Source organism: Gracilinanus agilis, chromosome 2 (genome assembly GCF_016433145.1).
Source record: "Gracilinanus agilis isolate LMUSP501 chromosome 2, AgileGrace, whole genome shotgun sequence".
Taxonomy (NCBI): Eukaryota; Metazoa; Chordata; class Mammalia; order Didelphimorphia; family Didelphidae; genus Gracilinanus; species Gracilinanus agilis.
The window spans coordinates 444,151,755-444,178,381 of record NC_058131.1 but is presented as its reverse complement, the minus strand read 5'-3'; the positions used below and the strand labels follow the sequence as shown (position 1 = coordinate 444,178,381).

At 34.8% G+C, this 26,627-nt stretch overlaps 1 protein-coding gene across 1 annotated transcript in view; it reads right to left on the bottom strand.

Moving 5' to 3' along the window:
• The window catches only part of LOC123233958 (MAM domain-containing glycosylphosphatidylinositol anchor protein 2-like), a 401,852-nt gene that overhangs the window by 218,954 nt on the left and 156,271 nt on the right, over positions 1 to 26,627 (bottom strand). The window contains exons 5-6 of the mRNA XM_044659946.1: positions 18,003 to 18,159; positions 15,704 to 15,832 (exon numbers count right to left, since the gene is read on the bottom strand). Coding sequence (XP_044515881.1) covers positions 15,704 to 15,832; positions 18,003 to 18,159 — 286 coding nt within the window. The remainder of the gene's footprint in view (positions 1 to 15,703; positions 15,833 to 18,002; positions 18,160 to 26,627) is intronic.

Below are 26,627 nucleotides of genomic sequence, written 5' to 3'. Positions count from 1 at the left end.
CCCTCCCTCCCTTCCTTCCTTCCTTCCTTCCTTCCTTCCTTCCTTCCTTCCTTCCTTCCTTCCTTCCTTCCTTCCTTCCTTCCTTCCTTCTTTCCTTCCTTCCTTCTTTCCTTCGTTCCTTCTTCCTTGTCTCATACACCCTCAGCTGGGTTTAGAAATCTATCTTAAATTCAAGGGAATAGGATGGGAGGTGGAACTGATTTGGGGAAAGGAAATGGGGGAAATCAGTGCTAAGAAGGAAAACAATTATGAGCAGGTGAAATAGGGGAATGGGGGATAGCTTAGCCAGGGAAACTAATTAAATATTTGTGAGTCCTTTGGGGTTATAATGAGACAGTAGGAAGCAACATAAAAGGATTTTAATAATAAAATTAGGTAGGGCAAGTGGGAATGGGGCAAACTACTCTTAGCCTCTATAGGAAGATTCAGGGTTTTAGGTGGTCCAGGAAATCAGGGCAGGGGAGATAAAATGTACACTACACTAAACTAGACTAAATACAAGTTCGACAGGGTTTTAGGATCTCACTACTTGCTCCAACGATGTTCTCTGCTGTTCCAGGGTCCAGGATATTGGTACAGTCCACTACCTCCACTAGGTCACTCCAATAGGCTGTCACAGACCTAGAGGTCCATCCTCCAAAGCTGCTGATTCAGACCTATTTTGTAGTTCGTCAAATGGGGTTTCTTCAGTGAGATTAGGGCACAAGCTCCTCCACCAGTGGCAAACCTCCCAACTGTCCCAGAGTTCAAAAGCACTGTGTCCTTTCTGCCACATTCCAAAAATGTTCAGCTCAAGTTTGCATTTTCCAATATACTTTCCTAAATTTTACACTTATCTACCTTACCTTGTTCCTTATTACACAGGGCCATTGTGAAAGGTGAGAAAAGGATAAGTAGGGGAATGTAGGTTGGAGAAAAATACAGTTAGTAGTCATAACTGAATGGGAATGGGATGAACTCACTTATGAAATGGAAGCAGATAGAAAAATGGATTAAAAACCAGAAACTTACCATACACTATTTACAAGAAGTATCAAGTCATATGATAGTGAAGTTAAAAGGTTGGAGAAGAACTGATAATGTTTCAGCTGAAACTCATAAAAAATTAGAGGTAACAATCATGATCTAAAACCAAACAAAAATTAATCTTGTTAAACGAAACTACATCCTGATAAGAAGTATGATAGGTAATTAGTTAATATGAATGCTGAACAGGTATGCACCATATGGTATAACATCCAGACTCCTAACAGAGAAATTAAAAATTACAAGGGGAAATAGACAGTAAAACTCTACTAGTTAGTGACCTCAACTTTCTTCTCTCAGGACTAGATAAATACAACTACAAAATAAACAAGAAGTTAGATATGATATATAGATGGAAACTAACAATGTAGTCTCTAAGTATGAGTTCCTCAAAGAACAACTCATAAATACAATGAATAGTTTCATAAAAGAGAATGACAATAATGAGACAAAATACCAACATTTACAGTATGCAACCAAATGAACACTTAGGAGAAAAGTTACAGAATATGGAACGAAAAAATAGGGAAAAAAATCCCTAATTAAATACAAAATTGAAAATCTTGAAAGTCAAGAGAAACTAGTAAAATAAAAAATAATAAAATTATTTAACATTAGTTAAATAAAGTCTAGGAAATTATTTTTACAAAAGAATAAAATAGACAAACCATTGCTTAATTTGATTAAAAAAGAAAGAAGAAAACCAAATTATCCATGAATGAAAAGGAAATTAAACCAATTACTAAAACCTATTTGAGCAAAGAACTGGAAAATGAGGGTATGTCCTTCAATTGGGGAATGGCTGAACAAACTGTGGTATATGCTGGTGATGGAATACTATTGTGCTAAAAGGAATAATAAACTAGAGGAGTTCCAGGTGAACTGGAAAGACCTCCAGGAACTGATGCAGAGTGAAAGGAGCAGAGCCAGAAGAACACTGTACACAGAGACTGATATACTATGGTAAAATTGAATGTAATGGACTTCTGTACCAGCAGCAATGTAATGACCCAGGACAATTCTGTGGGATTTATGGTAAAGAATGCTACCCACATTCAGAGGAAGAACTGCAGGAGAGGAAACATATAAGAAAAACAACTGCTTGAACGCATGGGATGAGGTGGACATGATTGGGGATGTAGACTCAAAACTACCACACCAATGCAACTATCAACAATTTGGAAATAGGTTTTGATCAATGACACATGTTAAAACCAGTGGAAATGTGCACCGGCCATGGGTGGGGGGAGAGCGGGGGGGGGGTGAAGGGGAAAGTAGGAGCATGAATCATGTAACCATGTTAAAAAAATGAATATTAATAAATGATTAAAAAATTAAAAAACCTATTTTAGAAATTATTTACAAATAAATCTAACATTTTAAGCAAAATGATCAAGTATTTACAAAAACTATAAGCTACCCAGATTATGGAAGAAATAGAACACTTAACCCCATATTAGAACAGGAAATGGAACATGTCATCAATAAGCTCCTTAAGAAAAAGAGAAATTAATTACAATATTACATAAACAATTTTCAAGAATAAGTGAAAAGGAGTTCTTCCAAATTCATTTAGAAACATGATGTTGATATCTAAAGCAGGGAAATAAAAAAATAGAGAAAGAAAACTACAGACCAATTTCCCTAATGAATATTGATTCAAAAATTTAAATAAAACATTAGGAAAGAAATTACAAGACACAGTATTGCTGGGGTCTGTTTCTCAAGGTGATCAAAGAAAACAACCTATATGTTCCAAAAATATTTATAGCAACTTTGTGGTGGAAAATAACTGGAAATTGAGAAGATGCCCATTAATTGGGGAATGGTTAAACAAACTGTGTTATATGATACTGAACTATAAGAAAAGATGAGCAGGTCAAATTAAAAGAAAAACTTTGAAAGAACTACATAGGATAATGCACAGTAAAATTAGTAGAACCAAGAGAACATTATACACAGCTACAGATTTAATACTTAAATAATAAATTGTGAATATTGTTTCCAAAGAATGAACTGAACAATGGAAAAAAGAAAGTCATACTTTATAGAGACATATCTGTCTCCTGGATGATCCCTTTTATAATGCAAGGAGGAGAGAAGAGCTGAGACTTCAAAATAAATTCCATTAATTATTTTTTAAAATTACATAAAAATACCATAGTGATCATACACCTACCAGGTAGAACTTACACCAGGAATGCAGGGCTGGTACAATATTAGGAAAACTATTAATGTAACTGACAGTATGGGTAATAAAACCAGGAAGAAATTATAAGATTTTCTCAATAGACACAGAAACTTATTCACAAAATTGGACACCCATTCCTATTGAAAATAAGAGAGAGAATTGGAATAAATGGAACTTTCCATAAAATGATAAATATTATTTATCTAAATAAAACCAGTAGCAATCACTATATGTAATTGGGATAAGTTAGAGACTTTCTTAGTAATATTGGGGGTGAAGCAAGATGTCCATTATCAATGCTATTATTCAATATTGTACCAAAAATGGTAGCCATGACAATGAGAAGAAAAAAGAAATGGAAAAAATTGGAATAGGCAATGAGGAAAGAAAAATATTCCTCTTAGCAGATGATATGGTGGTATGCATAAAGAATCCTAGAGAATAAACTAAAAACTAGTTGAAATAATTTCACAATTTTAGCAGAGTTGCAGGATATAAAATAAATCTTCAAAATTTCTACATATTATCAATAATGTTCAGCAGCAAGAGAGAAATTCCATTTAAAATAACTAGATTTTGTGGCAAAGTCAACATGGTGAAGAAGCTACAAAGACCATCTGATTCCTACCAAATTATCTTTAAAAAACAATGATATAGTACCTCAAAATGAATTCTGGAACAACATAACCACAAAAAGATGGGATAAAATTATTTTTCAGCCCAAAACAGCTTAGAAGTTTGATGTGAAAGATCTATTGTAACAAGATGAAAGTGAAACACAAAGCAGTACACTAAGGCAGGCTCCACAACAGCCACAGACCTTGGGGGCACCTGAATCAACAGCAAAGGCTTCTGGAGTTCTTAGCCACAGACATTAAGTTGTGTTGGACAACTGCTCGGAAGGAGATTACAGAAGTCTTTTTGCTGGTCCTGGTTTCAAGACTCTTGTTGCTTTGCCCATATGTAGATACCAGTTGTAGTCCTGGGTTGTGGTCTCATGGTAAGGAGGATCATTAGCACACATCAATGTCTGCAGCTGCAGGGGAGTAAGATACCCTGTTAACAATTCCAAGGTGGAAAAGAGTGCTTGTGGTTACTCTCAAGCCAGAGCACAGTATGGGAGGGTATTAAACAACTCTTCTTAAATCATACCATCTTGAAAGACTTGAATGCCATAGATCCCCACAGCTAGTTCTGACAATAGTCACAAAGAACCTGGAACAGTGTTCCTTTCACCACAGATACAGGATGCAACTTTAGCAGTTTTTTTAATTGAAAGAAAAAAAGGCTGGAAAATGAGCAAACAACAACAACAACAACAAAAAGAAACTTAGAATAGAAAGCTATTTTAGTGACAAGGAAGAACAAAAACAAACAGAAGAAGACAACAAAGCCAAAGTCTTCAAGAAAAATAAGAATTGCTCTCAAGCTCACAAAGATATTAGAAGAGCTCAAAAGGGATTTCAAAGATCAAATAAGTAAAATTGGGAAAAGAAATGTGAGTGATTCAGCAAAATTATGGTAAAAAAGACAACAGCTTGGCATGAGGCAAAAAATACTGAGGAAATTAATATGTTAAATAATGAAATAGGCCACTTTTGGTGTAGACCTTTCACCATATTCTCACCTGTGGCTCCAAGAACACAGCCCAGTAAAACCATCCAGGCAGATGGGCTAAACAAAATTGAGGGAAATCTACAGGCCTCAAACTTGTCAGTGAGACAGGGAACTCCAACTATATGAAGACATCCCCCAGTAGAATGGGTGAATGAAGACAATTTGTTCCAATAGCCATGAAGATGGCTAAAGCAGGTGCTCTGGAAAGCTTAAAGTTTGTTCAAACACTGAAGATACCAAGGTCATCCACTGTATCCTGGGCCATCACTAGCCAACCTGACTTGTCTTGCCACTGAACTTTGATGACTGTGGAAAAAAAAGTAAGGATGACAACTTTATGTAACTCTGCCTCATTTAAATTCAATTCAGATGCAAGTCAAGGCATCACCTATTATGTTATGTCATTGATCCTCTTTGAAAAAGAAGGATGAACAACAACATGACAATTTCACAAAAACTGACTATATTAGGCCGTAAAAGCCTCAAAAACCCAATGCAGAAAAGTAGAAATATTAAGTATATCTCTTTCAGACCCTAACATAAAAAATATGTGTGTTCCACAAAGGGCCATAGAATTAAAAATAATACGAAACTAAATAATCTAAAACTAAAGAAGGAATGGATCAAAGAACAAATCATAGAAATAATAAATAATTTCACTAAAGAGGAAAACACATCAAAATTTATTGAATGCAAAGTAGCATATAGTAAAAATTTTTATCTCTAAATATATCAAAAAAGAGAGAAAGAGAATTAATAAAAGAATTAGGCATATAGTTAAATAAACATCTAGAGAAAGAACAAATTTAAAACTCAATTATTATGATGGGACAACAATGGCTAAGAGGGCATAAATATTCTATAAAAGCCTTACTTCAATACTCATCATACTCTGTAGGTAATTCTGTGTCCCTGACGGGTTGTGGCACCGGAATAAAAGTTTTATTGGGTAAAATTAAGCTGGAAAGACTTGTTTTGGAAAAAGAATGGTCCTAGCAACACATTGTCTCTTATCTCTTAAAGACCAATTTTTTTAAACCCTTTCCTTCCATCTTGGAATGAATACTGTGTATTGGTTCCAAGGCAGAAGAGTGGTAAGAGCAGGCAATGGGGGTCAAGTGACTTGCCCAGAGTCACACACACTGGGAAGTGTCTGAGGCCAGATTTGAATCTAGGACCTCCCATCTCTAGGCCTGGTTCTCAATCCACTGAGCTGTCCAGCTGCTCCCTTAAAGACCAATTTAGAAAAATATCATCCTGGTAATTAATGTTTGTTAACTGAGAACCAGATGGGTTAAAGTGATTAAGTTAAATGCTGATAGCAACATGGAGAAACAGGACTAATATTACATTGTTAGAGCATCTGTGAATTTTTTTTTAGAAAAAGATGGAAATATATATTAAGAGCTGTAAAGCTGTTCATGCTTGTTGGCCTGGAGATTCCATTACTAAGGCTAGGCCCTGAGTGCATTATTGAGAGAAGTAAAACATTGTATATATGAAAATATTCATGGAAGCCTTATTATAATAAAATAACTAGAAATAACACAAAGGCAATGAGTGGGGAAAATGGCTGAATAGATTGTGATATTTGAATGTAAAGGATTGTATTAAGTTATTAGGAATTACATATTAGAAATAGAAAGGAAATAAGGAAATATATGAAAAGATGAAAGAAGAGAATAAATACCATGATTATGTAAAAAAAACCTAAGTAATCAAGACAAAAAAGTATCCAAGAAAAACAAGTCTAAAGAAAATGTATGGGCAGATGTTTATATTAGTATATATATATGTATATATATATGATTTACAGATTTTAAATAAATTGTAAACAATGTGGAGTTAGTGGTTTTGCAAATCATTTTTAATGCATTTATTTAGTTAATTTTTTTGTGGGGTGGTGGTAGTGGTTACTAAACATATCATTTTTAATACCCTTAAATTAGAGAGGTTGTCTATCTTTTGGGGAATGGCTGAACAAGTTATGGTATAAGAATAAGATTGTGGTTATGAAATACCATTGTATTATAAGAAATGACTAGCAGAATGATTTCAGAAACTCTAGAAAGACTTACATGAATTGATTCAGAGAACTAAGCAGAACAAGAAGAACATTGTACACAGTGAGTAATATTTCTTGATGAACAAGTGAGTATTACCTACTTATTCTCACTAATACAGTGATCAAGGTAATCCCAGAGACTCATGATGAAAAATGTCATTTACCCTCTGAGAAAGGATTGGTGGAGTCTAGATGAAGACTGAAACATACTATATTTCATTTTCTTTATTTTTCTTTTTTTTTACACTTCAAAACTACTTATGTGGATAAAATGTTTACATGATTACACATGTAAAATATACATGCAGTTACATGCTTTCTCAGGGAGAGAGAATGGCAGAGAGGGAGGGAAAATCAATATAAGGAATAAAAATTGGAACTCAAAAATTTTTACAAAATGTTAATTGTTTTTACATATAATAGGGGAAATGAAATATTAAAAATAATTATATTATAAATTTTACTTGCTATATTATATACAAAATATAATTTACTTATTATGTTTTATGTATTATATAATTTATATAAATTTTTATAATTATTAAAAATAAAAAATAAAATCTTTGACTTAACATAATTAATTCAAACAAAGTAGGAGAAGTAGTAACTCTCCAGCCCCACTTGATGAAGTAATGGGGAAGGAGTTGAGGTTTTTAAGTCCACCTTCTCTTTGAGACTGCCTGTAAAGGTCCAAAGGCCAAACAGAGAGGAAACATACACTTATAAAAGAGAAGTTCAAGAATCATGGGGCATCTTTCCACACAGAGGATACATCTGATGGATCAATCTTTTATTAATCAATTTCTGCCTCTATTAATACATTATATTATTCTCTAAATGACCTCATTTTATTTATCGAATAGACTACTCTGTAAACTTGGGAAAACTGGTCCTCCTACTTCAGGAGCAGAGCAGAACCTCACCAGATAATTTAAATAACAGAAGGGAAAAAACTAGAAAAATGAGCAAGAGCAAAAGAAAATAATTTGACCGTAGAAAGTTATTTTAGTGCCAGGTGTAAGGATGGGGGATGGGACAAAAAGAGCTAGAAGAAGGCCGTTGGTGACAGTTCTTACACAGGGAAGATCAAAATAGAAACTCAAAAGAGAACAGTGCCTAAAAGGAAATATGTGAAGCTTTAAAGTAGTACCAAAGGATGTGTCACAAAAGAACCCCTGCAAGAATTTGAAAAGAAATTAGAATATAAAATAATAAGAACTGGCAAAAGCACTCAATAACCTGGAAAAATTTCACCAAAGAAAATAGCTCACTTAAACTGAAAAAGGCCAAAAGGACATGGGGGCAAAAAAGGAAAACAACTCTTTAAAGAGTACAATTGATCAAAACAAAAACACTCAAGGAATAAAAACCCTAAAAATTAGAATTGGAAAAATGGAAGCTGATCAATTCATAAAACATCAGAAAAAAGGATAAAATAAAAAGAATGAGAAAATAGAAGAAAATATGAAATACTTCACTGGAAAAACAAGTGACCTTAAAAATAGATCTAGAAGAGGTAATCTAGGAATCATTAGAACAGCTAAAAGCCATAATAATAATAATAAAAGACTTGACACTATAGTACAAGAAATAATCAAGGAAAATATCCTTAAACAAGGGAGGGGGATAGAAATGGAAAGAATCCACAGATAAAGAAAACATTTTAGGACTATAAGAGCAGAGTCCTTCTAGGCATTTCTGATGAAAAGATCAAAACTGAAAAAAAATTTGGTGAGTAAATTCAACATTAAAGAGAAGCATAAAAATATGAACAGAAATGTGAAAACTTAAGAGTTAAAAGATTAAATTGATTTTAAGCACCATACTCAAGATACTTAAGTATGTAAAGTATAGTAGTACTTGTCATAGCTCAGTATACTCAGGTGTCAAATTGAATTTCTCCATTTAAATTAATGGAAATTCAATTAACCCATTCTGGCCCCCCAAAAAACCACATGAATTTTTTGTTTTATATGCTTTTAAATACAAAAATGTACTTTATAAGTAATGAATAAATATATTTCTAGATAATAAGAAAGAATGTAAAGAAATAAGCTTGCTTATGAAATGTTATTTACCTTAAGTTTGGGTGAAGATGCTGTTGGAGAAGGTTTTCATTTCGTGTGCTATGACTTAACATAACTTACTTTCTACACATGTAGCACATTACTTGATATGTAACTTTATTGCTAAAATTAATTGCTATTTTCATACTTAATTTAATTATAATCATTTTCTTCATTGATTTTGGCTGTTTTGCCATACTTTCCTCCATTTCAGTTAGAGGTCATTTCAACAAAAACTTTTCCATGAAAGTTTGTTTCTTCCTCCCTTTCAGAACACCGTTCCAATGCATGACCTGTTGCAACTTTTTCTGAGTGTGTCTTTTCAATAAACTATTAATTTTTTCCCAAATCCTCAACATTTCCTTAATCTTTACTACTAGAATAGAACTCATGCAAAGTAAAAAAAAAAGAGCTGGGGTTATAATCATGATTTCAAACAAAGCAAAAGTAAAAATTGATGTAATCAAAAGACACAAGGAAAGAAATTACTTCTAGACAAAATGCACAATTGACAATAAAGCAATATCAGTATCAAATATATATGTGCCAAACAGCATAGCATCCAATTTTCTAAAAGACAAGTTACATGAAATACAGAAGAAAATAGTAAAATTTTACAAGTGGAAGACCTCAACCTTCCTGTCTCAGAAATAGAAAAATGCAACAAAAAGAAATAATAAAGAAGTTAAAGAGATAAATAGAACTATAGAACAATTTGATATGGAGAAAAATGACAATCCTACTTAAATTAATTTATTTATTCAGGTACCAAAAGACTATTTTATAGAATTATAAAAAATTATAACAAATTCATCTGGAAAAACAAAAAATCAAGACTATCAAGAAAATTGATGATAAAAAAGCGGAAGAAAGTGGTCTAGCAGCAAGAGATTTTAAACTGTACTTTAAAGCAATAATCATCAAACCAATCTAGTCCTGATTAAGAAATAAAATGATAGATCAACGGAATAGATTAGGGATAAATGATATTAACAATCTAGTGTTTGATAAACCTAAAGATCTCTGCTAATGGGATAAGAACTAACCATTTGATAAGAACTACTGGGAAAATTGGAAAACAGTATGGCAAAAACTAGGTATAGGTCAATATTTCACATCCTATATGAAGATAAGATCAAAATGACTTGGACATAAATGATGATATAAGCAAATTAGAGGAATATAGAATAATTTACCAGTCATATCTAAGGAGAAGAGAACATTTTATGAACAACATGAGATAGAGAACATTACCAGATATAAAATGAACAATTTTGACTATATTAAATTTAAAAGTTTTTGTACAAACAAAACCAATGTAATCAAGATTATAAGGGAAACAACAAACTGGGGAAATTCTCATTAACAATTTTTCTGATAGAGGTCTCATTTCTCAAAAGTAGAATTAAGTCAAATTTATAATACAAGTCATCCCATAATTAACAAATGGTCAAGCAGTTTTCAGACGGAGAAATGAAACCTATAATTCTCTCTCAATTAGAGAAATGCACATTAAAACAACTCTGAGGTACAACCTCACCCCTATAGATTGACCAATATGACAGTAAGGGAAAGTGATAAATGTTGAAGGGGATGTGGCAAATTGGTTCAATAATGCATTGCTAGTGGAGTTATAATCTGATTTAACCATTCTGGAGGGCAGTTTGGAACCATACTCAAAGGGCAATAAAATAATTCATACCCTTTGATCCAGTAATACCACTATTATGTCTTTATCCCGAAGAGATTTAAAAAAAGAGGAAAAGGACCTGTTTGTACAAAAATATTTATAGCTACTCTTTTTTGTGTTAGTAAGGAATTAGAAATTGAAGGGATGCCCACCATTTGAGGAATGGCTGAACAAATTGTGGGATATGGTGATGATGGAGTACTATTGTGCTATAAGAAATGATGAAAAGGATGACTTCAGAAAGAGCTGGAAAAATCTTCATGAACTGATGCAGGGAGAAAAAAGCAGAACCAAGAGAACATTGTACACAACAACAGCAATATAGTGGAATGATGAACTGTAATAGAAATTAGCTACTCTCAGCAATTCAGGACAATTCTGAGGAACTTTAGAACAAAGAATACTATCCACTTCCAGAGAAAGATCTATTGGAGTCAGAATGCAAATTAAAGCATGTGATTTTTCACTTAAGTTTATTTGGGTTTTTGTTTGGGGATTTTGCCTATATTATAAAAGATTATTCTCTTACAAAAATTAGCAATATGGAAATACATTTTGCATGTTATACATTCATAACTCAGATCAAATTGCTTGCCAGATCTGAGATGGGGGAGGTAAGAGATTGGAGGAAGACAATTTCGAGCACATAACTTCAGAAAACTAATGTGAAAATTTGTTATTACATGTAATAGTTTAAATAAATATATCTTTAGCAAAAAAACCAAAAAAAGAAAAACAAAAGTAAAGTGGAAACAAAAGTTAGAAAGACCCAGGATTCTTGGTTCAGGAGGAAATGAAATTCAATTTTATGCTGATAATAACAACCTGATGAAATGTTCCTCTAATGCTCTGAATGCAATTCATTGGGTGCCTAATGACATATCTCAACCACTCGGCACTGATAAAGCCACACTGATGAATGATAAGGACATGATCCAGGAGAGGCGGGCTGAACATTTCCACAATTTTTTCCACAGATCATCATCAAGTAAATGCTGAAGCAATTGACTATATACCTCAGATCAAACTCAGTCCCTCTTTAGTCAAACTTTCAACTGAAGAAGAGTTTTTTTAATGCCATTTGGCTCCTCTCATGTGGCAAAGTACATGGTGCTGCATCCATTCCAGTAGAGATTTACAAGTGGATCCCTCTCAGTCACTGTTGGAAAGATTCTTGACAGAGTCCTCCTTCACCTAGAACAGTGGTTCCCAAACTTTTTTGGCCTAACGCCCCCTTTCCAGAAAAAATATTACTTAGTCCCCTGGAAATTAATTTTAAAAAAAATTAATAGCAATTAATAGGAAAGATAAATGCACCTGTGGCCATCACCGCCTCCCTGGATTGCTGCAGCACCCACCAGGGGCTGGTAGCACCCACTTTGGGAATTACTGAAGATAGTCAGCTACATGATAATGAGTGTGGTTTCAGAAAGGGCTGAGTCAGCGTAGTGTTTGTTGCTCAACAACTCCAGGAGAAATGTCCATCGACTGGAGAATAGCTAAACAATTTGTGGTATTTAATTATATTGCAATATGATTCAGCCATAAGAAATAACAAAAAGGAAGACTTCAGAAAAAAAACAACTTTGAAGGACCTATAGGAACTGATACAAAGTGAGCAGAATGAAGAGAACATTATACATAGTTATAGGGATATTGTACAATGATCCACATGTTTATTCTCAGTAACATTATGATCTAAGAAAACTCCAAAGAACTTATGTTGAAACATGCTATCAGTCTCTACAGAATGAAATGATGGATTCCAAATACAGATCAAAGCTTACCATTTTTCCCTTTATTGTCTTTGTAGGATTTTTTTGATATGTGTTTTTTACACAACATGACTAATATGAAAATATGTTTTATTTGATCACACATTATCAAATTCCTTATTCTCTCAGGGAAAAGGAGAGGATATGGAATTCAAAATTTTAGAAAACAAATACTAAAAATTGTTTTTACATGTAATTTGAAAAATAAAATATTACCAAAAATAAGAATGTGTTATCTCTTATTTCTGTTTAAGGCAGAAAAACTCTAAAATTCATGAGACTAGCTATAGTTGACATGTGTAAATTACTACTCAACTTTTCACTCGCTAGGATACTAAGCTGAACAGTGAGAAGAGAGGTCACTTCAAACTGTCTGTGTTGGTTTTTTGAAGGCCAAGTAGTCAGCCAACTAGTCTAATCAGTTCATAACTCATAAGCAATAGTGACTGTCTTTCCATTTTCTACTCTTCCTTCTCAAACCAAAAAAGGCAGAAAAAGGGCCTGCTCTTTTGAAATGTTTTATTTCTCTTAAGCTTTAAGTGGCACTATCATTGATTGCTGAATGTGTGTGTGTGTTGCACAAAATTCCACGTAACGCATATAACTGGATTGGTTGACAAGATTTCATCATGGCTTGTGGGACTGCCATACATGCAGCAATCTAGTATTCATTCAGACATTTCAATTATCTGAGGAGAAATCATTTGTGGAGGTGGAGGGAGGAGTAAGAGTACTTCCAACTATTCCCTCTGCTTGAACATAGCATGACTTTTTAGACTCTAGGGGATCATAAAATTGGGAATTTTATCCCAGAAGCAGTGGTACTTGATTTCAGAGTCTGAATCAGAAGTTAAGGACAGATTATACACCCTAAAGAAAGACAGTCTAAAGACTTTTAACCCAACAGAAAACTAAATCATACCTAGGAAGAATCTTGAGGACAAGATAGCTTCTAGGAGCTACAAGTCACCCAAAATGTGTTATTTGTGTTCTAAACTTGAACTTGCTTCCCCCACTGTAATCTATATATTTATGTATAGGCATATTACAGGTTTTCTATTTTTTTTTGGTTTGGAGAGGTGGGAGTGGGAGGCTGATGTTCTCTACTAACTGTTTTTGCTCTACAATTTTAAATGTATCTCCCTTTTAAAAAGTTAGTTGATTTTGGCTATCAGATACATGAAGCACCTAGATGGCTTGATGAATAGAGTGCTGGTACTGCAGTCAGGAATACCTGAGTTCAAGTATGGCTTCAAATATTCACTATGTGATTCTGAAAAAGTAATTTAAACTCTATTTGCCTTATTCCACTGGAGAAAGAAGTTACAAACTATGCCCATATCTTTGTGAGGGTAGGGGGGAGTATACAGGTTCATTAAGAGTTGGACACAACTAAACTTCTGAACAACAACAATCTGAATTGTAATTGATATAAAGTGATAATTATTATAGTGAAGCACATTGTTAGGGTTTGTACAATAATACTAGAAAAATTACTTTTGATTCTTCAGAGCTACCTTTAGAATCCTGATGGGCAAAAGAATGGCTATTCTCTTGGGATCTGTAATATTTGTTTGATTGTGGGTTTGGAAGAATTACTTTAGAATCTCTGTGTTAGTATAATTGGTATTATATTTCTTATATTCTCAATGAGTGGGACAGCAAAAAGAGAAGGAGGAGAATTTGGAATTGAAAATAAATGTTAAATTTGAAAAAGAATCTGTGCTACATAGGATAGTGATTTTGGGACCATCTGCTGGAGAAGATGGGAGAGGCTGTGATCCAGGTTATGTACAACATTGGTAGCAGTAACAAGGAGAAAAAGTACCTCTTCATCATAATTGTGTGCAAAGAAAGAGACACTAGATGATGTTAATGTGTGATAAGGAGATGAAAAGTGACAACTCATGGTTGTCTCAATTTTTTCATGAATCATGAGTTGACATACAAGGAGAAATGATATGAGAGATTTGGAGAGAAAAGGAAAAGTTTGGTATGGCCACTTTATGAAGCACAGAAGAGAATCAAATAGGAAGGTATAGAAATATTGCCTTGTTATATTGAGGGTTTAGTTGAAAGTATATAATATAAATACCTAGTGAGCCTAGGAATTGTTTTTGTGATGTCCTCCAATTCCCTTCATCAGAATTTTTGAAGCAAAGGAAGCAAATAGAGGCAGTAATCTAGGGTTGGAGTCAGAAAAGGATGTGTGGTTAAGGAAAAAGGAAGGGAATAATAGTGTAGAACTGAACTGCTTTACTAAGAGGTAAAGATTGGGAAGGGAGGAAAGCATTGCCAAAGTAAAGTTAATGGCCTGGGAAAATTCTTGGTTATTAGACATCAGAGGAAGGAAAGAAAATAGGTTCAGGACTAGTAAGATATAAGGAGAGATGGAATAATAAGTGATTGACTGGAAAGAGGAATTTCAGAGTTCATGAACAAGTGAATGGAACACAAATTCAAAGGTAAAATCATCCCTGTGCATAGCTGAAGTGACATGGAGTTTATTCTGTAAATGAGAGTTGAGAAAATTTAGGAATTGGAGTATTAGGGTATTTGAGAAAACACCAATTGATATCCACTTGTATGACAAGAGGGCAAGAGTTTCAGTGAAGAGGGAAATTAAACATGCACTGAACCCACTGAGAAAAAGAATTGTTTTGGATTACAAGAACCTCAAAGATGAGTATTCTGAATGATAGAGGTATATTCTGGAATTGACAGTGGAGGGCAAGTACTATTACAACATACCCACAATGACCAATAATGTAGGGAAGATATATCAAGTGGTGGAAATGATGGCTTGCAGCACAATGTAATGGGACAAGATGTAGTGGTGGTGATGAGCATATCTCAGTGCCAGAAAATGGAAGAAGCAAGAAAGGACAAGGATTGAAATGAAAGGAAATTTGTTAAGCTTGAGTTTCAGAGTTCACAGTTAGATATCTGAAGTAGGATATTAAAGGCAAGGTGAATTGAAATGGAAGAGTAGACAGCAAGAGTTTACATGATAAAATTTTTCTTCACCAGAGAGAAAGGAGATGGGTATAGTCCAGTCTCCACTGGGACACAGAAAGCAAGAAGGGATAGGAGAAAGAGTTCAGGCATGGTATAAGTGGACAGAAAGAACTCCGTGATAATGGAAAGTTAAAGGTTGACATATAATCTTATATATGAAGGGGAATGTAGAGGGGAAGGAGCATGCTAGGGTGAAGGGACAGGTAGTATTGTAACCTGAACTGCTTGGAAACTTTATCTAATGGTAGATGTTACCTTTCTGCAGGTGTGATTGGAGCCTGATGGTGTTGTGTTCTTGGTGTGTGGAAACTGGGCTTATGGAAGACTGCAATAAGTCAATTTCAGAGCACAAGATAGGAAATCCATAGTTAAGTAGCAGATTTTCTGAAAAAGAAATGATGATTTTAGTGGGCTTAGGCTCAGTACAAGGCATAATATGGCAGCTAAAATATGGTTAGTGTTCTCTTGGGAATATTGTGTTCATTACAGGGCAAATACTTAATAAAGAACATTAATAAGCTGGAGCCACTCTAGAGGAGAGCAACCAGAGTATTTAAAGGCATTCATGCATTGTGAGAAATGATCGAAAAAAACAGGCATTTTAAATCTGGAGAAGAAATGATGCAGGGAGGACATGATAGCTCTCTTCAAATGATGAAAAGGTCTTTATATAGAAAGAGGGATTAGATTTTATCTTTGTTTGGACTCATAAGACAGATCTAGGAACAATGGATGACAAGCTCTGTAAAAATTAGGTTTGATATAAAAATAATAATCCCTCTAGCAAGGCTTGGACTGGCTGCCTCTTGAATATGTCTAAATCAATGAAGACTCTGAGAATTGTATTTCTTCCCACTTTGCCAAGAGAGGAAGCTAACTTGAAATCTGGAGTGGATGGGAAGTTTTTCATTGAGAACCAACCAGACTAAATGAAAATCCAGCAAATGAGAAGGAGAAAAAAAACATAAAAAGATGTGAGAGATGCTGACACTTAAAACATATAAGGAGCAACTGATGGTGCTTATCTCCTTAGCCAGTTTTACTTTACAAAGTATGGTTCTTCATGTTGTTAAGGACTACAGATAATTGATCTCATCATATTTTTCTTAAATACCTCTGGTAGTCCCTATCTTGATTTTGCTGCTGTCATTTTGATCAAAGCTTGAAGTCATAGAATAGATCTGAGACCCAAAGAGAAGAGAACAACCTGAACTGCCCCACTTCACCTGTATGTACCATTTCCTGCTCTTTCATCCTCACTTCAGTAGAATTCAAAATGATAAAGGTTAAGGACCATTTGATTTTTATCTTCTATAACAAAGGAAAGTCCAACAGTAGAAACTCCAAATCTAATTAATTAACATTAGATTATTCCTCCCTATCATTTCCATATCTTTCCCCTGCTGATGTTTTTCAGCCATCAGTACACTTTAAAAATTTATTACATATTAATGTTTTTGTCACTATGTCCAGATCTTTATTATAATCATATACCAACTTATTTTCACAAGGGGTTTAGTAGCACATTCATTTCCTCTTCATCTCAACTTCAGGTCTCATATATGATTATTTCAATTGACATTATCTCCTCAAATGCAATAGTTTCTCATATCAACAACTCTTGTGGTCTTTACCTTCACTGTCCTTCAACCACCTGCCAAAAATGGTCAACATCATTGTCAGATATGCCCCAGGGTAAGCCATTTAATCTCTTTCAACCCATTTCCACACCTGTAAAATTAAAATACTAAAAGTATCTGCTTCATAGGTGATTGTAAAGAGTAAATGAAATAACATATATAAAATGCTTTATCAATCTTAAAGAACTATATGAATGCTAAAACTGACCTCTGATATTTCCATTTATTATTAACGATCTCCTTTTCTTTCATCTTCCTTTCTGTCTCTCTCTTCTTAAACCTATTCCTCATCTTCACCAAACACTCAAGTCCTTCTATCCTTCTTTGTTCCATCCTCCTTGCTCTGGTCTCACTTTCTTCCCTTTGTAGTCTGAACACTGTGGTTAATCAACTTAGATATATGCTATTTTTAGTGCAAACTAGACCACTTATATCACTAGTATCAATTAGCTGGCCCCAAACGCCAGACCATTTTTCACTTTCACATCCCACTTATCTTTCCACTTGTCTGCCACCACAGGACAATTTCTTGATCTGTTTTCTACCTCTTTACCTTCTTTACCTTTACCTTTCTACCTTTTTACCTTTACAAATAGTACCATTGTTTTTGAAAATGGCAGTTCAACTAACTGACATATATAACAATTAAACATCCTCAAGACCTTACAGAAAATATCTCTAATGTTTCATTTCTCTTCTCTTTTTCTCTGTCTCCTTTGTGTGTCTGTCTCTGTTGGTCTCTGTCTCTTTCTCTTTTTTTCTCTCTCTCCTTTCTTCCCCTTCCTTCTTTAATTCCCTCAATATCTTGTCACAGCATGTGGCAAAGAGTAAATAAAAATGTTTAAGATAAAAATTCATGTGTTTAATATGTTGAGTTGATAATAACCATTTAATATACAGAAACAATTCCATACCTGTTTTATTGGAGAGCTTAAATGATACCATCTTATCAGGAATATTACATACACTCCTCACTGAAGCAATACAGCTATAATTAGCATAGTCCTGAGGTCGAAGATTCTTTAACTTTAAGATTTTTGTTTCACCCTGGAAATGTAGAAAATAAGGAACCTGTAATTTATTAGAAAGAACAAGTCAACTATATTGTAATAAGTTAAATCATTAAAATACAAATACTAAATTATAACTATGATCTATTTAGGTGTATTCAAAATCTTAACTAAGGAGAATTTAAATCTCCACCCAAGAACAAATGAATACCTTATCTTTCTTCACCTTATGAAATCAGTATAGCAAATTTGTTCACATTACATCTGCTCAACACTTCCTACTGGGTAATTTCTCTTACATTGCTTAGTTTACATTAGATAATTTGAAGTGAGTATTACTTTATGTACATCTATGCAGTCAGTGAATGTGCCATTTATTAAGCTGTTGACTATTTGCCAGTTGTTAACTATGTGCAAAACCCCAAGAAAACAAAGAGAGAAAGAAATACAACCCCTACTATCAAGAAGATCACTTTATAATGTAGGAGGCAACATATAAATAATTGTGCATGCAGGATATATTAAGTATAAAATGGAAGGGAATCATGAAAAGGGGAGAGGATTGGAAGGTATTGTAAAAAGAAAGACTAAGAAAAGTCTAACAGTTGAGATTTGAACTAGATTGAAGGTAACCAGAGAAACTAGGATATTTAAGTAAGATGGGGTAACTTTCTTCCTATTTATGAGAATTTTTAATATCCAAGAATTAATTCAATGCCTGTGCAATTAATTAGAAGCTTAGGGTTCAAGTAATAAATTCCTTTAATAAAACTACATACACATCAATTAATAAATGTTCAAAAGATATGAACAGGAACTTCTTAGATGAAGAAATTGAAACTATTTTTACTCATATGAAAAATGCTTCAAATCACTATTAATTATAGAATTGAAAATTAAAACAACTTTGAAGTATCACCCCATACCTAGCAGATTTACTAGTATGGCAAAAAAAGAAAGGGAAAATGAAAAATGTTGGGATGTAGGAAAATTGTAGATTAATGCAGGGAGAAAAAGGGATGTAGGAAAAAACCCCAGTAATATACTATTGGTTTTGATTCAACCATTCTGGAGAGCAATTTGGAGTTCTACAAGCTCTTAAGCCCAAAGGGCTAAAAAACTGTACATATCCTTCGGCCCTGAAATACCACTATTTTGTCGTATCCCAAAGAAATCAAAGATGGGGGAAAGGGCCTACTTGTTAAAAAATACCCACAGTACCTCTTTTTGTGTTGACAAAGAATTAGAAACTGAAGGTATATCCATCAATTGAGGAATGGCAAAACAAGTTGTGGCATATGGTTGTAACTGTTAAAAGGAAGAGAGGATTTGAGGAAGTTTGCCAAGGGCAGAGGCATGAGACTAACAGGGAGAGAATTCTAGAATGTGAAAGTGGGTTCAAACAGTTAAATAAGGTTTGAGCTGTTTTTTTCTCTGGTTTGACATAGAAGGGACTGGCTGCTTTTTCCTGGTGGCTGATACCACCCTGTATTACCCTGATTTCCCATCTTGCCTGCTTATCTGCTGCTTGCTGAGACTTACTTAGTTTCCAGGTGTGATCCTGAACCATTTGAACCATCTGTCTATCAGGTCTGGGGTCCTTGTGGATCCAAGATCTTTCCCTGGGATCTGTTAAGTTTACTATAGACCACTGCCTTAAACACCAACAAAGGGGGGATTGGTTTTGTGCAGGCTTAGCTAGTTTAGGGACTGGGATCTTTAGGCAATTAGATGAGAATAGAGTAGCTCAAATCCCTGAAGACTTCCCATGAGAAAACAAATTTAGATCTGAGAGATTTAGGTAGTTGATATTAGGTTGGGGTTACACAAAATTCCCATTTAACCTTTCCCCGTTATAATAAATACAACATCCATCCATGTTACTGAGCATCTATGTGTTATCTTAGAGTCAGGCTCTGCCTGTCCTGGGCTTGTTTGGCCTTCCCAAACCTGTTAATCTTCTGATACTGGCCCTATCTTAACCATCTGGTCCCATCCCCCAAACAACCCTCTTACATAATGGAATACTATAATGCCATAAGAAATGATGAGCATCAGGATGATCGCAAAAAAAAAAATCTGGAAAGATTTATATGAAGTAATGAAAGTGAAGTGAGAAGAACCAGGAGAATTTTGTATCCAGTAACAGCAAAAATGCTAGATGATCAACTGTAAATGACTTAACTATTATCAGATTGCAAGAATCCAAGACAACTTCAAGAAACTCATGACAAAAAAAGTCACAGAAGAAACAGATGGTATCTGAATGCAGATTGCACTTCATTTCATTCAATGTTTTCTTTTCTAATATAAATGATATATGTCTGCTTTCACAACATGACAATCAGAAATATGTATTGAAAGATAGCATGTGTATAACCTTTATCATATTGTCTGGAATCTTGGGAAAAGAGTAAGGGAGGGAGGGAGAGAATATGGATCACAAATTGTCAGAAAATTATTATTAACATTTGTATCTACATGTAGTCTGGAAATAATATAATAAAAATTAAATATAAATACAAAGTTATCAACTGTTAAAAGAAAGTTTCACAAAAGTAAAAGCAAGTAAAGACTAACAATAAAGGAAATTAAAACCAGTTGGAAGTGGAAATGCTTGAGATCTTAGCAGTTCTTGATCAGATATAATGTATATTCTTTCCTAAAGAATCCTTAGTTGGGTCCCATATCAATCACCTAGGATGAAGTTAACTTAAACTGTCCCAAGTCTGCAACATAACTTCTTCGTTGATGCTGTGGAAGTGGAGGGGATAAACTCACACTTCTCTAGTTCTATCAATATTCTGGCCCATTTCATGTGGGGAAAATCTTCATTCATAAATTCATTATATATCTGTACATGTTTGTGTTATGCTTCAAAGAAGCTATGATTTAATCATTATGGAGACTATTTGTTCTCCCATCCAGATTGTAACCTTCCATGAATTAATATATGCTTTTCATGAATAGTTCTCACTAAAATAATCATATAGGGTGTCATCCTTCTTCAAACTCCCCTAACCTAACAAGGGGAAGATTGTCTTTAGGTGATAGACACAATCTTTTGCTGGACTCATATTTATGCGTTTTCTATGGAATCTGTTAGAATTAGCATGAAGACTTCATGGACCAGTGCCTTCTACACCATTGCATTGTAACATATCAAATAATCATATAATTTTTAAAAATGTATGTGTAACTCCTTAACCAAATGTAAACTAATTTCTTGTCCTCCAACCTCTAAAGTCATATACCTCAAAATAATATCAAAAATTATTTCTTAATAGTTTACTTAGTTTCTTTGTTTTGCTTAGTTCACAAAAGAAATAACTCTGAAAATTTGTTCACTAATATCTTTCCTTTAATCATTGAAAATTTATGGAAATGTATATATTCAAATAAGAATACATGTAAAGATACATGCACTCAATATGTCATACATTTTTATGTGCATAACACCTAATTCTAACAATATTTAGGAGAAAATAATAATCAAATTATCTGTTTCTTATCTTCTGACCTCATCAGCTTATTTTTACATTGAACAAATATTCTTTCAAAATGTTTAACACATAAGTTGATTTTGGATAGCTGTGAAGGTCTCCTTGAACATTATGGCATCTTATGTGGTTATTATAGATGACCTTTCTTATGTGTAGATCTTCACATGTGCTATAAATTTACATGACAGTGAAATGTACAAAATTTGTTTAGAAGTTTAAATTTAAATTCTAAATCAAATACAGAGCAACTTTAAGCATGTATATAGTGAACATAATCCATATGCATTTATATTAATAGAATTTGTCCTCTTCTTTCACCCCCCAAATTCTAATTTTTTAAAAAAATTCTTTTAAAATAAATTAAATAATATTACTGGGATGTGATCACTGCGCATACTATAACTTCTTCGAGTCATAAGTGACAACTAAGTGGCAAATGGAAAACAAAGGAGCAAAACAGAGCTGGAAAAGAGCACAGCAAGCCCTCAAAGCCCTCACACTAGATTATTAGTCCCTTCTGAACACCATACAAACCCCTTATTGTGTATTTTTCTTATTGTGTATAAATTAAGATGCTAGCCGCATTTTTATTTTTCAATGAATTAATTTCTCTTATATTTATTTATCGTTTAATAAATACTATCTCAGTGTGTGCAAATAGAGACAATTTCCACTAAGGCATATTAAAAATATAGACTACTTAGTGTGGTTTCTTTATATTTCCTTCAGTGCTTTATTAGAATGCTTTACAAGTGGGTGGTACTTAATAAGAAACCACCTGAATGATTTTTTTAAACTTGAAAATGTGTTCTTTTCTTTCTTCTTTATTTTATTCCAATAACAAATTTAAACAGGTTTTCCAAAGGTGTTGTCTCCCTCCCCTCTTCCCTCACCCATCGCTGAGTTGACAATAAATTCCAGTGCATTATACTTGTATTATCACTCAAAACATATTTCTATATGATTCATTTTTGTAAGAGAATAATATAAAACCAAATCCCTAAATCACATACCCAAATAAACAAGTAAAAAAATCACATTTTTTCATCTGAATTTCTATTCTAACAGTTTCATCTCAGAGGTGGAGTGCATTCTTTTTCTTAAGTCCTTCAGAATTATTGTATTGCTGTTAGTAGCAAAGTCACTTGATCATCCTACAATATTTCAATTACTGTGTATAATATTCTCCTCTTTCTGCTTATTTCACTTTGCAGCAGTTCATGTAGGTCTTTCCAGTTCTTTCTGAAGTCATTCTGTTCAATATTCCTTGTATAGCATTGCATCACCATCATAAAATACAATTTGTCCAGCCATTTCCCAATTGAGGGGTGTCACTTTGGTTTCCAATTCTTTGTCACCACAAAAAGAGCACCTATAAGTATTTTTGTACAAACAGGTTCTTTCCCATTTTTAAAAAATCTCTTTGGAATATAGACCTAGTAGTCGTATTGCTAGATCAAAAGGTATGCATTCTTTTAAAGCTCTTTGGGCATAATTCCAAATTGTCTTCCAGAATGGTTGGATCGTTCCACAACTCCACCATCAATGCATTAATATTCCAATTTTTCCAAATCTCTTCCAATATTTATTATTGTCCTTTACTGTAATATTGACCAATCTTCTAGGCATAAGGTGGCACCTCAGAGTTATTTTAATGTGCATTTCTCTAATCAGGAGACATTTAGAACATTTTATATGATTATTGATAGCTTTGATTTCTTCATTTGCAAACTTTCTATTCTTATGCTTTGACCATTCACCAATTGGGGAATGACTTGGTTTTTTAAAAATTTGACTTGGGGTTCTGGGTTAAGATGGTGGCAGAGTAGAGGCAGAGTGATTTCCTCTCCTTACCAACCAATATAGCATAACTCCAAAGGACAAAAAAACAAATCCAGATGAAAGAAAGGACCCCACAATAGGGGTCAGTATTGAAGGTACATGGGAATTGGGCACTTCCATGCTATTAAGGGGAGAAATAGCTCCCATCAAAAAGCGAGCAGATCAACCCTCCCCACCCCACTCACAGTACCAGAGTCAGAGGCTCAGCTCCAGAGTTAGAGTGAGCTAGGACACAAAATCTAGCTCCTTGGCAGCTAACTGGCACAAGTAGGAGCTTGTCCCTGAGAGCATCAAGACTTGAGACCCCAGGTAGCTGGAAAACTCAGACCTTGGACACAGGAGTAGGGCTGAGAGAGGCAGCAGCATCACCCAGTGCACTCAGATTCAGGGGAAAACCTCAGGTGGTGGAGCAAGAATGGACCAAGTTCTGGGCTCTGGGCAGCTGGCTAGGAACACAGGGGCTTGACCCTGAAAACAACTAGACCAGAGACCCCAGGAAGGTTCCCAGAGAAGCCAGGAGACTCACAAAGTAGCCTCAGGAAAAATCTGCTCCCTAACTCCATACAAAGAGAATCAGATTACCTTACTCAGACTTCTGGCAGATAAAGCATAATGATGCCAAACAAAGCCCAAGAAATAAACAAGAAGACTAAGAAAAAAACTCTTAACACTTATTAACTTCTGCACAGAAAAAAACCAGAAAACAGAGGAGGAAAGACAATTAAAGACATCCAAACCTTCCCAAAAAAATGAAAATGGGTCACAAGATCTTGAAGAGTTCAAATCTGAGATCATGAGAAAGATGGAAGAGATCTGGCAAGAAAATAACAGTTTAAAAGGCAGAATTTCATAATTGGAAAGTGAGGCTCAGAAATCAAATTAATTGATAAGCAAATTGAAGACCAGATATGACCAGCTGGAAGCCTTGAAGAACCAGATAGACCAGATTGAAAAGGAAAACCAAAAGATTATAGCCGAAAACCAGTCTCTAAAGGCTAGAATTGGGCAATTAGAAGCCAATGATCTCACAAGACAACAAAAATTAATAAAGCAAAGTCAAAAGACTGATAAGAGAGAAAGAAACATGAAATATCTCAATGAGAAGTTAATAGACCAAGAAAACAGGTCTAGAAAAGACAACTTGAGAATTGCTGGTCTTCCAGAAAAATTAGAGACAAATAGAAAACTAGATAGTGTATTACAAGAAATTATCCAACAAAACTGCCCCAATGTCCTTGAACAAGAGTGCAAAATAGACATTGAAAGGATCCATAGATCACCCTCTACACTAAATCCTCAGAAAACAACCCCCAGGAATGTAATAGCCAAATTCAAAAGCTTCCAAATTAAGGAGAAAATATTACAAGAAGCCAGAAAGAGACAATTCAGATATTAAGGAACACCAATCAGGATTACACAGGATCTCTCAGCCTCCACACTTCAAGACCGCAAAGCTTGGAACATAATATTCAGAAAGGCAAGAGAGATGGGTCTTCAGCCACAGATCAACTATCCATCGAAACTTACAAGAGAAAGCATGGGCATTCAACAAGATAGAACCAAGCATTTGCACAGAAAAAACCAGGACTAAAAGGAGAGTTTGATATCCAACCACAAAACCCAAGAGAAACATAAAAAGGTAAATAAGAAAAAGAGAGGAAAGAAAGAAAACTCTGACTTTTAAATTGCCTTCTTCAAGGGCTTCAATAAGATCAAATTATTTGTATTTCTATATGGAGAAATATTATAGGTAATTCTAAAAAATTGTACTCACTATTATAGTAATTAGAAGAATTAGTAATAAGGAGAAGGTGGAGTACTAAATGGTCTAAGATGATATTGGAGGGGAAAGTGTGTGTTAGAAGATAGCATCAAGTGTAACTTGAAGGAATAAGAAAAATAGGATAATCTGTACCACACAAAGAGGGCATGGGAAGGGGAGGGGATGAATACTATTATAAGAAGGAGAAGAAGAGAGTGTAAAAGGAAACATTTAAACCTTACTCCCAGTGGAATTAATACTTAGAGGGAATCCATCAGGATATCAAATTCTATCTAATCCTATGGACAAAGTCAGAAGGGACAAATCAAGGAGGGCAGTGTGTGTGTGTGTGGAGTTCTTAAAGGGAGGGGAAGAGAGGGGTGAATTCATTAGGCCTTAGAAATAATAAGAGGGGGACTTCCGGGTTAAGATGGCGGCAGAGTAAGAAGCAGCTCTTAACCTCTCCTGACCGAAACACACAAAACTCCTCAAGGGGACATAAAAACAAGTCCAGACGAACGGAGGAACCCCACAACAGGGCACAGCATGGAAGGTACGTGGAATCGAGACAGTTCCAGGCTAAAAAGGGCTCTCACTCAATCGCGAGCTGAGCAACCGCCCCACCCCCACCCCCTCCACACTCACCTATAGCTCCGAACCCAGCTAAAAAGAAATAGAGCAAGTTTGGGGCACCCATCGAGTCATCGGCAGCTCCGGGACCTGTTCCTGAGAGCAGCAAGACTTAGGACCCCATTAAGTCAAGAACGCACGCGAAATCTGAGCGCGCGGGAGCAGAGAGTGGACGCTGGGAGCAGAGTGCCGGCTGAGCAGAGGCGTGCGTGGAGGCAAACACAGCCAGGAACTAAAGCCTAAGTGGGGAACCAGTGCAGACGGGTATACGACTGTGGAAGCAGCGCCCTGAGACTTGTAAAGAAACCTCCTGCAGAGGATCAAGCAAGGGAATCCACCAGGGGGCTTGACCTTGGAAAAAACTAGAACTCAGACCTCAGGAGCCAATAGATCTCAGACAGACACAGAGAGCGAGGATAAACCTGAGAAGCTGCTGGGCTAATGACGGCTAATCAGTTACAGGAAATTCAGAAGAGAAAGAATAATAACAAAAAAAAGAAGTCTTTAACACTTGACAGCTTCTACACAGAGAAAATCCAGACAACCGAGCAAACAGAGGAGGAGAACAAACAACCATCCAGACCCTCCCCAAATAAGGAAAACTCCTCACAAGCTATGGAAGAGTTCCAATCTGAGATTCTGAGGAAAATGGAAGAGATCTGGCAAGAAAATAACAGCTTAAAAGGTAGAATCTTGCAACTGGAAAGCGAGGCTCAGAAACCAAATGAACTGATAAGCAAATTGAACACAAGAAATGACCAGATTGAAAAGGAATACCAGAAGATTATGGCC